Genomic DNA, 14,234 nt, shown 5'->3' with positions numbered 1-14,234 from the left:
ATGGTTAGGGATTTAAATCTTCAAAAATGAACAGTTGGAGAACAGGTACTACATGGTCCTGGGAAGGAGGTCTAGCCTACGGCTAACCAACAGTGTATCTTCCTGAGGTAATACTGTTGTCTCAGAGAAGGAATTTAAAACTTTCAAGTGGGAAGTGAACACTGATGTCTGGAATAAAGTTATTTTTACCGCAAGTGGCTGGCTCTGAGCAGTGTGTTCCCGAAACTGTTAACAGGGTTGCAGCACTTATGCAGCAACCTATGACATTTCATACATATACTTTCAAAAGACTACAAATGGGGAGTGATTAATAAAAAGTTCCTATGGAGCTAACCAAGACATATAATACGTTGAAAAATACAAAAAAGCAAATTATTAAAGGACTCTAAATGCTTCACCAAACACACAAAAAAATGCAGTCAAACATATTCTGCTGCCTCTAAGCTATCCATGGCTACTTCTTAAAGAATCTTAGCTGAAAGGGCTCAAAGGAAACCTATTTAACTGCAGCCAATATCACAATACATTTACAAGGAACACTAACTACACAAGTGGGAGGGGGCAAGATGGCGGCATGAACAGGTCACAGACAGGCTGTCTGGTTTCCTTCTCTGTTTGAGTGATTTTCCTTTAAAATATGCCTCCATTACCTGCTATTAATCAAGTTGTCTTAGAAAATAGCCACTGCTATTACTAGCATCAGTAGCGTGGGACAGACTTAGTTTTTGGGTACTTGCCAGGTTCCTATGGCCTGGATTGGCCACTGTTGGAAACAGGATGCTGGGCTTGATGGACCCTTGGACTGATCCAGTATGGCATGTTCTTATGTTCTTCAAATCAGAAGGGCAAAGTTCAGACTTATTCTTCGGAGTCTGCCTTACCTGCCGGACAGCGTCTTATCCCCGAGTTTGTGGCCTCTGCGATTTTTGGAGGGGGCATCCCCTGCTGTCGGTACTAGTGGAGGAGAGCTAGCTTTGGCTGGGGACGAGATTTTCCTCAGCCCCCCCTCAATGTTTGTCTACCGCCGGCTCAGCAAGACCTAATTCCGGGGGGTGCAGCGTTATCGACTGATGTCATGGCTGAAGCACCGACGAGAGCTGCCGGTATTGCTGTAGCCACTGCTGCAAGTTCCTCTTCAGGAGAGGTTGCTGTTATGTCTTTGATGGCTCTATTCACGTTAGCTGAGGAGTTCGGTGGTGAGTCTTGCTTGGCCCCTCTTACTACCTCAGCCATTCTGATTCCTCCCAAGCCTCCAGTGGTTACAATAGACATGTTATGGGATCTAATGGCCACTGTCGGCCAGGCTAGTGTTAACTGTTCCACTAAAGTTGATAACTGTTTCCAATCGCCTTGAGCATATTTCTGCTTGTGAAACTTCTCAGAAGCACTCCCAGGAGAAACTGTCCTCATTGGAGCATGATGTTTCCTTTATAAAAAAAATGTTCAAACAGTGATAATTAAAGAACAAGGTAGTCTCCAGAGAACAGTGAAATTTCTTGAGAATAGATCACATCATCTTAATCTAAGAATTATTAATTTTTCCAGGGTGGTTGGGGAACCTCCTAGAGTGAGTTTAAGGAGATATTTTTTGGAAACTTTGAAGATTTTCTCTGAGATGGTTCCTGCTTTAAACAAAGTTTATTTCCTTCTGTGTGGGAACAGGCAGACACAAGCCCAAGGCCTTAGATCTTACTGCCTTCAAATTTAGACTTTGGATTTAGAGATCATTGAAAGAGCTACATTATCGTTTTCTTTTTTTTCTGAGTCGGATTTTAGTTCCATTATGAAAAGCTTCTTTAAAAACGTAGAACAGCAGAACCCATAAAAAGAACTATTTTTTCTAACCTTTCTCGAGTACCCAAGAGAGGAGGAGGGCTTTTTTAGCTCTCCGTCAGGAGGTTCTTGCTTTAGGATCTAGTTTCATATTAAGATATCCTTGTAAATATTTCATTAAATTGCGCAATGATAGTTTTATATTTTTTGCTCTTGAGCAATTGCAAGACTTTGTAGATTCTAGGAAAGCTTCTATGGCCTCTAGTCTCCTAGTATTGTCAGTAAATTAGAATGATTATAATTTTGATCGCAGATTTGTGTCATGTAAATATGGTTTCCTGAGTATTTTTTCCTATTTTTTTTCTCTTCTGCTCCCTTTATTTATTTTTTTGTGGTCTAATTAAGACTGAGGAGTTTCTTTTGAATTTCAGTAATGTTTGAGGTTATTTACTCTTATGTTTCTGTGCAAAGTGTATCTTTGTAAAAATTGTGTGTACATTTTTGAAACTATATGTATATCGTTGCTTCCTCTCCCTCTCCCCCTTGATCGCCTCTTTTTAGTGCAGCTAGAAGTCTGCACTATGTGAAAGTGTGTACGTACGTTTAGATGGATGAAAGTCCTCATAGATTCAGCCATTCTACCTGCATAAGCCTTGCTTTTACCCGTGTAGATCCTGACTAAGCGTTTGAAAATTAACCTATAACCACTCATTTTCTCCCCTGCCTCCTACCCAGTTTTCTATTGATGGAATAAGGACAAGGCTTACGAGTTTCAACACGCTTGAGACAGATGCAGAGTGCAGCAATAAAGGCAGGTGGCAGGGAGAGGGTAACAGGTAAAGAAATTAAGAAGTAGGAGGCTTGCTCAATCATATGAAACTTTAGAGGGCTAATGAAGGAAAAATACTAGGGAAGTGCATTCATTTGTGTTTCACTGTCTGCACATGTAAAATATTTATGCACATAAAATCGATTGTATGCGCGTATACGAAGGCATACATGTGTTAAAAACAAAATTAATAAACACAACAAAAAAACAAGAAAAATGAAATGAACATTTTTTTTCTGAGCACACCTGTAGAAAATACAAGCCAGTGGGCAGAGAGTGGTAGATGACTACATCAGGCATCCAAAAGGAATGGGAAGACTGCACGGAGTGGCCATGACTAGAGCTCTAATATCAACGTATGGCAGCATTAGGCTTCCAAGAAGGCTGGTGAACCTGCACAGAATGGCCATGGTTACAACACTAACAGCAGGGCTGTCCCAGACTGGCTCTTATTTCTGCCTTTTTAAAAAGAACCCACAGTGCCACCTTACTTCCTCATATATTCTGCATTTCATTTGATTTAATAAAGGCCAGGAATGTAAGTTTTCATAAAAAGAAGCTGATGAACAAAAGTAGGAGGGATGCTCAGAGAAGAAATGTAAGGAAAAACTTCTTTACTAAGCAAGTGGTATTAGGAGTTAACCGTTCAGAAGAAGAATCTTGAAGTCATTGTGGACGATACATTGAAATCCTCAACTCAGAGTACGGTGGTGGTTAAAAAGCAAATTACATGTTAGGAATTATTTGGCTAGGAATCTACAATAAAACTGAATATAAATCTGTATAAATCTCTGCCTCAGTAAAAATCTGTGTGCCACCGCATCATGTGTATTATGTGCAGTTCTGGTTGCCTCATTTCAGGAAATATATAGTGGAATTAGAAAAGGTACGGAGAAAGGGAACAAAAATAACGGGATTGGTGACAACTGCTATAGAAAGAAAGGCCAAACAGGTTAGGATTCTTCCACTTGGAGAAGTGATAACAGAGAAGGCAATATGATAGAGGTTTATTATGAGTGGAGTGGAACAAGTAAATAGGGCATGGTTGTTTACCCTTTCAAATAGTACAAAAACTAGGTAACACTCCATTAAACTAACAGGGCCATGTATGAAGCAATAAAAAATGATATAGTAATGATGGTCTACATTTGTCAAAGGCAGGAAAGAGGATGCTAAGTGAAAAATTCAGATCATACATTATCATGCATTTAAACTAAGGAACAGGGTTGGCAGGAGGTTGGCATGTCACCCCCAAGCAAAACAGGAAAAGGGAAGAGAAAGTAACAAAATCAATCAGTTAAAAAATGTAGAAAAGTTGACTAGGAAGAACAGCTGGAAAGCTATGACTACAAATGCTCATTGTCTGGGTAGCAAAATCCTGGACTTGCAGGCATTAATGGTGGAGGCGGACTTGGATATTGTTGCGGTTATGGAGACATGGTTCACCTATTCTCATGACTAGGATTCGGCCATCCCGTGCTATAACTTGCTTAGAAATTACAGAGAGGACAGAAAAGGAGGAGGAGTAGCTCTTTATGTCAAAAACAATATCCAGGCAACTGAATTGCAAGGGATGTGGGGTAGAGAAGAAGCATTGTGGACTGTCCTAAAAAAAAGAAAATGGTACTTCCATTTTTACTGGTGTGATCTACAGGCTCCCAACTCAGAAGGAAAAACTGGGTAGAGAACTCATAGAAGACATCCAAAAGGTGGGAAAGAAGGGAGAAGTGATGCTCGTTGGAGATTTTAATCTGCCGGATGTGGATTGGAGTATCCCTTCTGCGAAATCTGTGAGAAGTAGAGAGATAGTGGATGCCCTTCAAGGGTTCTGCTCAAGCAAATGGTAATAGAACCCATGACAGAGGGTGTGATACTCAATCTAGTGCTTACTAATGGTAGTAATGTCTCTAATGTTCAGGTAGGAGCTCGCCTGAGCACCAGTGATCATCAGATGATATGTTTCAATTTTGCAAATAAGATATAGAGAAGACACACACAGACCTGAGTTTTGAATTTCAAAAATAGACTTTGTTGAAATGGGGACATACCTGGAGGAATAACTGGAAGACTGGGAGAAAATGGGTGAGGTGGAACAACAGTGGGCCAAGTTAAAAAGAGCTATTGCAAAGGCAACAACTCTAGAAAAGTAAACAAGAGTAAGAGGAAAAAGAAAACGATCCGGTTCTCTAAGGAAATGGCTGAAAAAATAAAGGCAAAAAGAACAGATTCAAGAAGTATAAAGGATCCCACAAAAAGGAACACAGGGAAGAATATCTGTTAAAACTAAGGGAGGCGAAGAAAAAATTAAGGAAAGCAAAAGGTCAAGCAGAAGAAAGGATGACTAAAGCAAGGAGACAAAACATTTTTCAGATATATCAGTGAAAGAAGGGAGGTCAGAAGTAGTAAAGTGAAACTGAAAGGTAGCAAGGAGTAAATGTGTGTAGAGTAATGAAGAAACTGCAGAAATATTAAATAAATACTTCAGTTTGGTATTCACTAAAGAAGACCCTGGAGAAGGCCCGTTGCTGATTAACAAGACTGTAGATGGGGATGGAGTTGATGAAACTCTGTTTATAGAAGAGAATGTTTGGGAGGAGCTAGACACACTGAACGTGGACAAGCCCATGGGGCCAGATGAGATACACCCTAGGTGGATCCGCTGAAGGATCTGTTCAATAGATCCCTGGAAATGGGAATGGTGCCGTGGGATTGGAGAAGAGCAGTGGCGATCCTGCTTCACAAGAGTTGTAGCAGTGAGGAGGATGGAAAATATAGGCCGGTTAGCCTCATCTCGGTGGTGGGAAAAGTAATAGAGACTCTGCTGAAGGAAAGGATAGTGAACTACCTACAATCCAGTGAGTTGCTGGACCCGAGGCAGCATGGATTCACCAGAGGAAGGTCCTGTCAGACAAATCTGATTGATTTTTTTTGATTGGGTGACTAGAAAATTGGATCAGGGAGGAACGCTGGATGTGATTTACTTGGATTTTAGTAAAGATTCTGATACAGTCCCACATAGGTGGCTTGTGAATAAAACAAGAAGCTTGGGAGTGACCTCCAAGGTGGTGGCATGGATTACAAACTGGTTGACTGATAGGAGATAGAGTCTAAAGTTAAATGGAACCTACTCTGAAGATCGGTGTTGGGACCATTTCTGTTCAATATCTTTGTGAGTGACATTACGGAAGGAATAGAAGGTGAAATTTGCCTATTTGCGGATGTTACTAAGATCTGCAATAGAGTAGACACGTTTGAAAGAGTAGAGAGAATCAAAGGAGATTTAAGAAAACTGGCCGAGTGGTCGAAAATGTGGCAGCTGGGATTCAATACCAAGAAGTGCAGAGTCATGCATCTGGAATGCAGTAATCCAAAAGAGCTGTATGTGATGAGGGAGGTAAGACTGATGTGCACAGACCAGGAGAGAGATCTTGGGGTAATAATGTCAGGAGATTTGAAGATGGCGAAACAGTGTGACAAGGTGATAGCTAAAGTCAGAAGAATGCTGGGCTGCATAGAGAGAGGAATAACCAATAAGAAAAATGAGGTGATAATGCCCTTGTACAGGTCCTTGGTGAGGCCTCATTTGGAGTACTGTGTTCAGTTCTGGAGTCCGTATCTGAAGGGGAATAAAGACAGGATGGAGGCGGTCCAGAGAAGATCACCAAAATGGTATGGGGTCTGTATCAGAAGATCTATGAGGAGAGGCTGAATAATCTGAATATGTATAATCCTGGAAGAGAGGAGGTGCAGGGGAGATATGATACAAACCTGAAAGGTTTTAATGATGCACAATCATCAAACCTTTTCCATTGGAAAGAAATCAATAGAACTATGGGTCATGAAATGAAACTTCAGGGAGGATGACTCAGAACCAACATCAGGAAATATTTCATCATGGAGAGGGTGCTGGATGCCTGGAATGCCCTTTCGGAGGAGGCGGTGAAATAAAACAGTAAAAGAATTCCAAGGGGCATGGGTTAAACACTTTGGGGAAGATTTTCAGACATACGCGCGGGCGTAGATTTGTTCGTGCAACCCTGCGCGAACAAATCTATGCCCGATTTTATAACATGCGCGCGCGCAGCCGTGAGCATGTTATAAAATCCAGGGTCGGCGCGCACAAGGGGGTGCACAATTGTGCAACTTGCGCGTGCCGAGCCGTGTAGCCTTCCTCCGTTCCCTCCAAGGCCACGCCAAAATCAGAGCAGCCTCGGAGGGAACTTTCCTTCCGCCTCTCCCCACCTTCCCCTCCTTCCCCGTCTCCCAACCCTATCTAAAAAAAAAAAAAACCCCTGACCTTTATCGTTGAAGTTACGCCTGCCGGCCAGCTGCCAATGCACCATCCTTCGGTAAGGCCGCAACGGAAGAGGCCTCGGCCCCACCCCTGGAACTCCCCCGGACCAGTGCCCCGCCCCCGGAATGCCCCTTTTTCGAAGCCCCGGGACATACGCGCATCCCGGGGCTTGCACGCGCCGCCGAGCCTATGCAAGATAGACTCGGCGCACGCAGGGGCAGGTTTTCGGGGGTTACCCGTGTATGTTACGCACGTAACCCTTTGAAAATCTGCTCCCAGGGATCCCTAAAAATGGAAATAATGAAAAAAGTGCACGGGGATAACTTGTTGGTGTGGCGGTCCCTTAACCAATAAGCCTACTTACTGTTAATGCAACTCCATCATTGCTCTCTGCTTCAGTGGCAGGGGAAAAGGGCCCCGACTTTTACAGTCTGGGGAAACAAGCATGGGGGGCCAACCAAGCTTCGCTCATTCACAATAGTAAAACCATATTAACCCAAGGAGTAAATATTTCAGAACAGCCAACGAATAGGGTTGCATTTACCCTGACTTTAATTGCGATTTATAATGGTTTGAAATCTCTAACAGGATGGTTAATGTAAACTTTTTACTGTAATATGTTTCCTTTATTTTTATCCTTCTAGGACCTCCAATAGCAACCAGACGCTATCGTCTTGCCATACCATGGAGCCTTGTGCACCAGATGAAGCTTTCGAGGCCCTCAACCATGCCGAGCAAACCTTGAAAAAGATGGAAACTTACCTAAGGCACAAACAGCTGTGTGACGTGGTATTGGTTGCTGGCGATCGCAGGATTCCGGCACACAGGTAAATAGAAAAAGCTTCGGTCTTTGAGGGCCTAGTTGAGACGGTGCACATCTCCTGGATAGAGGTGGTTTGCATGCTTCAGGAAGATGAATTCCCCAGACTGACTGAGCCGTTCATCTATTTTTGGGTTTCCTGTGATCAAGCAAGGGGAAAAAGGAGAAAGAAAGATAAGCTAATAAAGAATTGAAAGTATGTTGACCAAAAAGGGTACTTCTTTCCCTGCCAATCTACTTTATGCACTTAATAAAATAAAAGTGCTTTCTGCCATATAGCACTTCATTTTATCCTCTTTTGGTTCCTGTGTTTTTGTTTTGGCCTGGGGTTTTGGATGTCTGCAAGGTGTTTATTTTCAATAATTTCTTATCCCTGGTCCACTGCGCTAGGCCAAAAAATGGTTCTTTTTCAGTGAGAAACTGGGCTGAGCATTTAGTATATGCTTGCTAGACTTTGCATCCTAATATAAAATTATTTAATGCTTATTTTTTTTAATTGCTTTTAATATAAGTTGTACAATATTTAAAAAACCTGACTATAGGTGTTTATGCTTTATTGTAACTTCCACTCTATAAGTTCGCTGTAAACAGATATGATGTCTCCACTAATATCGGTATAGAAGACTCTCTAAATAAATAAATAAATAAATGCTTTACGTTATAGCCATCGGTTTAGAAAAGACCGTGAGCATCTTTGGGATTTGTCTGTTTCAGCATAGTGGATGGCATGGCCAGATAGCCAGTCCTTCAGTCTCTGTTCCAGAGGACATTCTAATAGGAGGGATATTGAATTTATTTGGAAACTATTGGCTCATTTTGACCTCAAACAGCTGAGACTTCTTGATAATATGGGACAATTACAAATTCAGTCTTTTGGAGATCCCTCCAGGAAGAACTGTAAAGTTTGGTTTTCAGGAGTCTGGTGAGGGGAAACAGAACTTAGGTGAGTCTGCCGCTGAATATACTCCGATAACTTTACCTAGATAAAGTTATCCAGCTATATTTAGGATCAGGGCTGGTGCAAGGGTATTAGGCACCCTAGGCAAACCTTACAGTCTGGCGCACCCTCCCCATACACAATTTTAAATTATGCATTTATAACATATTTTACATGAAAAATGACATTCTGAGGTAAAATTAATATACAAGTTGTTGTGATAATTTCATGCACTGTTGTGATACCAACAAGAAAACTTTGCATCTTGGAATTCATATGGCATCATACCTATTATGATATATTTCGGTATGGTCCTCCCGTATCAACACAGTACTATCTGCCAACGCTGAAAGAATAACAACCCTACCTATGAAAAAGAATACCAAAAATATTACACCAGAATCTAAAATATCAATACACCTCCTATCAGGAAAACAGAACAGACCAAGCTACTACAGATCCCTACAGAGAAACCATATGCCAAAAGAATGCTTCATCTCAGTCTTTGCATGCAGAACACAAACCCTCACCAAATACAGAATAAAGCCACATAAAGTATAAATAGAAATGTGCAGACAAAAACTGAACTGTAAAACGCATCACGCCAGACTCTATACAGTATAACAATGGAAAAACAAAAATGTCACCATTCCTCGTGAAACAAATCAATAAAATCAAGATATATAAATCATTAATCATAATTATAAAATCATACAAATAAAATAATTTCAAAACAGCTGATGAATAGAATATCCAATAATTAAAGGCTCATGCAAATTTTGAAAGCTTTACCAAACATTAATAAAATATTTCAAACAGCAGACACATCACATACTACCCGATAATTAAAATTATTATTATTATTATTTATTTCTTTTATATACCGACATTCAATCGAGATATCACATCGGTTTCCAGATAACCAAGGGAATAGGGCGTAGTCCGCCCTATTTTACAAAAAAACAATTATAACATATTATAACAGTGGTACATGGAACAAAAGGTTATAGGATATAACAAAAGGTTATAGAAAATAACATATGTACATGAATGTGTTGTTGATAAAATAAAAATGGGATAAGGGGCTTGTTGGGTAGGTAATTAAGGAATAGAGGTGGGGGGGATGAGGGAAGGGAGGGGGGAAGGTGGGGTGGGAGGAAGTAGCGGAGTGAGGGATTCAGGGGGGTGAGAAGACTTGAGTATGGGATGAAGTGGGTTGCGTTCGGGCAGGTTAAGGGTCGGGTGGGAAGGCTTTTAAAAACAGCCATGTTTTTAGGTGTTTTTTGAAGGTTTGCAGTGATGGTTCATTTCTGAGACAGGTGGGGAGGGTGTTCCATAGGGTGGGTCCCGCTATTGTTATGGCTCGTTTGCGGGTTGCGTTGAGGTGTGCAGATTTGAGATTGGGGATGGCTAGGAGGCCAGTGTTGGTGGATCTGAGGGTTCTTTGTGTGGGGTGTGGATGTATTGCGTTGTTTAGCCAGTTCATTTTGTTGTTGTGTATTTTTTTGTGCATGAGGGTGAGTGTTTTGTAATGGATTCTTTGTGTGATGGGTAGCCAGTGGAGTTCTTTGAGGGTAGGTGTGATGTGGGAGGATTTTTTGTTGTTGGTGATGATTCTGGCGGCGGCAGAATCATGGTAGTCAATCAAGAAAAATGAACTTAAAAAGCCACCTTTACTTACCCTCTCCAGCAGTTCTCCTACTCCTTTCCCTTGCAGGCCATACCAGAAGCAGCAGTAGCTGCTGAAGTTGTCCTCACAGTCCTCTTCCTTAGGGACCACAATCAGTCTCTTCTCTCTCTCTCACACACACACACACACACACCAGTCACACCCTCAGGACCAGTTTCTGTCTCTCACACACCAATCATCTTCACAACTCTCTCTCTCACTCTCTCACACACACACACATACACACACACACACACACACACACACCCACCAGTCATCTCCCTGATCAGAATTTCTCACACATACACATGTCACCTCTCTGGCCAGTTTCTCTCTTACTTACATGCAGGCTTTCAATCACACACATGCTCTATTTCACATACACACAAGCTCTCAATCACACACATGTTCTATCTCACAAACAGGCTCAATCATACACATGCCCTCTCTCACAGCCATAAGCCATCCAAAAACATGCTCCATCTCTCTCGCACACACACATTGACGCACACAAGCACCCTCCCTGACTCACATATACACCACACACATTCAGAAGCACCCTCCCTGTCTCACATACACATTACACTCTCACAGAAGAACCTTGCTTTCAGACTTGCAGCATTTTTCACTTTTACTTTTACTAAATTAAATAAGAAAACCACATTCCTATCAGAAGGCGAAATGACACCCTTCCTTAAGGTTCTGTCCTCCCAAGGGACAGCCACCCACACCATACAGCTTCTCTTGTTTTACGCTTTCAGGCAATAAAGCAAGTGTCATTCTTCAAACTATCAGTCATATGATTATTCATGTGGGAGATATGGAACAGAAAGACATCCTTAGTCCACTTCCCTTTTAAATGGGAAGATTCCAGTCTTAGTCATTTAAAAATATACATTTTCTAAAGGCTTAAAAAAAAAAAGCAAAACCATTTCAGATTCTATTCTAATCTTCATGCTTAAATTATGCTTCAAAAAAAAATAAAACCAAACCCCACCTGGCATCAGTATCTTAAATTTGTGATTTTGCTGAGATGAACATTTTAAATACTTTAATTTTTTTTGCTTTAGTATTTGTCTCTACCCACTTTAAGTTAAATTTTATTTTCCAGAAGAGGGATGCTTAAAATTCAGTATCTTTCATCCAACTTTTCAAAAGTTGAGGTATATGTATTATCATATTTAATTTTTTTAAACTGGCAGATTCCTTTCTCACATACCCACACACTCACAGAAAGAAGATCGGCGCTGAGACTTAGGGGGCGCTGCGGCAGGCAGCCAGCTCCCGACTCGCCCTGTCTCCCCTCGAGTGCCACCCTCCCGACACCCCCCTAGTGGTCCAGCGGAGGTCCCGGGAGCGATCTGCCACTCCCGGGGCCTCGGCTGCCACTAAGCAAAATGGCTCCGGTGGCCTTCAGCCCCTACCATGTGACAGGGGCTACCGGTGCCATTGGTTGGCCCCTGTCACATGGTAGGGGCAAAAGGTAACCGGTGCCATTTTGCTTAGTGGCAGCCGAGGCCCCGGGAACAGCAGATCGCTCCCGGGACCTCCGCTGGACCACTAAGGGGTGTCGGGAGGATGGCACTGGAAGGGAGGCAGGGCGAGTCGGGAGCTGGCTGCCTGCCGCGGCGCCCCCTAAGTCTCGGCGCTTGGTCTCCACCTAGGTGAGTCGGGGGCTGGCAGAATTTTGTAAGGGCACTTTTTGCCCTTTCAAAATTCTGCTGCCTGCCGCGGCGCCCCCTAATTCTCGGCGCCCTAGGCACAGGCCTAGCTCGCCTAGTGGTTCTTCCTGCCCTGTTTAGGATAGTAGTTTCTCTGGCCAGACTTACCCAGCTAAGTTTATCCCACTAGCACTGAATATTGGTGCTAGTCAGATAAAATTTAACCATGCCCTCAGAACATTCAGGAACATATTATCCCTCTCTGTCTCCCTCTACCCTGCCTCTCTTTATCTGGCTAAATTTTACCTGGATGTAATGTCCTACTTGGGGAAAATTTTACCAGTGAGAGGGGCAGGAATTTCAAATCTCGGGGTTTGTCCAGCCAACTTAAAAGTTAGCCAGACTGATCTTTTGGAGCATTAAAAGATCAATATTCTATCATCACCAGGAATCAGGTTGGAAATCCTCTCTCTCTTGCAGACCTGGGTGTCCTGCTGCAAGAAAGAAGCCAGGGATTTTATTTTAGGTAATTGCTGTCCCATCCCAAACCTTAGGGCCTTAAATTCCTGAATAAGAAAAAGTTCAAAAGGATTTTCTTGGTTACTGTAATTCACCTTCTGAACAAAGGAGATGACTAGGTTCTTGTATTTACAGGAGCCATGCACACATATAGTGATATGGCCAGTCCAAAGGTAGCACCTCAAATTTGCATTAGGATAAAACATTAATTCCATGCTAAAATTCTTGATTTTGGTCAAATTCTGAATATTGTGAATGACAGAGGGTATGCATGCAATTATAATTTAATAATAAGGAGAGGAGGAATAGCCTAGTGGTTAGAGCAGTGGACTATGAACCAGGAGACCAGCGTTCGAGTCCCACTGTCACTCCTTGTGACCTTGGGCAAGTCACTTTACCCTCCATTGCCTCAGGTACAAAAACTTAAAGCCCTCTGGGGATAGAGAAATACCTACAGTACCTGAATGTAAACCAGTGTGATATCCCAATTGAGATCGAATGTCGGTATATAAAAATAATAAATAAATAAATAAAATTTAAATTGAGCTCAGAGATCCTGAAAAGGTTAAGGAAATAGGAAAGAATAATTAAAAAATGTGAAGCAGAGATGCAGGGTTTTAAATTCTGCTTCTTTTTAGATGAAAGCTTGGCAATGAATGGGAGAGATGTAGAACAAGTCAAATACCTAATGACAGGAAGACCTGTATAAGTATAGCAAAGGGAAAATAGACATCTCCATCTGAATTAGTTGAGAGACTTCTCTTGGAAGGAAAAGAGCTGCCTTACAACAGCTGACAAAAGAGCTTACTGAGAGTGCCTGAATTTTCTCACTAACAGAATATTTCAGCTGTGATAATTTGGCAAAAGTTAATTGGCTGGAAAAGTGGACATGACATGAGATTGTTCTTTTTGAAGAAAGAGAATAATTCCTTTCAGAAATAGCCACACTAAATTCCTGAGTGCAAAGGATAGAATGTTCAGGAGGCTGGAGCCGCCGCAGCAATGAGTGAGTGAAAGTAACCGAGAGCAACTGCAGTGAAGTGAAAAGGACAAAAGCAGAAACAACTTAACTTAAAAGCAATGTGAGTGATAAAAAAAGAAATAATAATAAAGAGAGAACCTCCATGTTATAATGTTTTGGAAACAACATAAATTCCAAAAAGATAAATATAAGTAATCAGGAATTAATTCTTAGGGTTCCGGAGTGAAACTGGGAACGCCCTACACTTTCCGAGTCTTTGGAAGATCCTTGATTTTAGGGAGTCAGTATTTATTTTTGAGGAGTTATTTATGAACATTTTGATATCCCACTTTTTCCTAAAGGTGGTCTCAAGATAGATTACAATAAATTTAAATGAACAGAGGCATTAGAACAGGTTACAATCAAATCAGAAGTTCAATTAGCGTAGCATTGGGATCCAGCATATGAAATCCATTTGTGAATAGTTTCAAGACTTAATTGTGTCCCTGTGTGTATAACACAGTCCCTTATCAGGAGTTCAGGTAATTTGGCCAAAGATGCGTGTCTTAAGAGAAAACCTGGCTGAAAAGCCATACCTTAGCTTTTTTTTCCTGAACTCAGGGTAGCATGGCTCCTAGTTTAAAGCCCTCCTCAGTAGGTTTGTCAGTCTGCTCTAGAAGATACTTTGCCCCTTCTTTGTAGTTCTTGGAATGCCATCCCATGGTCTAGGAAGTCAAAACACTCTTGTTAACATTATCTTCACAACCCGTT

General features: G+C 41.7%; 1 protein-coding gene across 5 annotated transcripts in view; it reads left to right on the top strand.

Annotated features, from left to right (window-relative positions):
* Positions 1 to 14,234, top strand: part of KLHL5 (kelch like family member 5) — a 246,063-nt gene that overhangs the window by 131,829 nt on the left and 100,000 nt on the right. For all 5 annotated transcript variants that reach the window (XM_029589386.1, XM_029589364.1, XM_029589379.1 and 2 more), the window contains one exon: positions 7,541 to 7,723. In XM_029589386.1, the coding sequence (XP_029445246.1) occupies positions 7,581 to 7,723 (143 nt within the window). In that variant the 5' untranslated portion in view covers positions 7,541 to 7,580. The remainder of the gene's footprint in view (positions 1 to 7,540; positions 7,724 to 14,234) is intronic.

The sequence above is a fragment of the Rhinatrema bivittatum genome, chromosome 1 (assembly GCF_901001135.1).
Source record: "Rhinatrema bivittatum chromosome 1, aRhiBiv1.1, whole genome shotgun sequence".
In the NCBI taxonomy this organism is placed as follows: Eukaryota; Metazoa; Chordata; class Amphibia; order Gymnophiona; family Rhinatrematidae; genus Rhinatrema; species Rhinatrema bivittatum.
The sequence above is the reverse complement of the archived record's forward strand: the minus strand, read 5'-3'. Positions and strand labels throughout refer to the sequence as shown.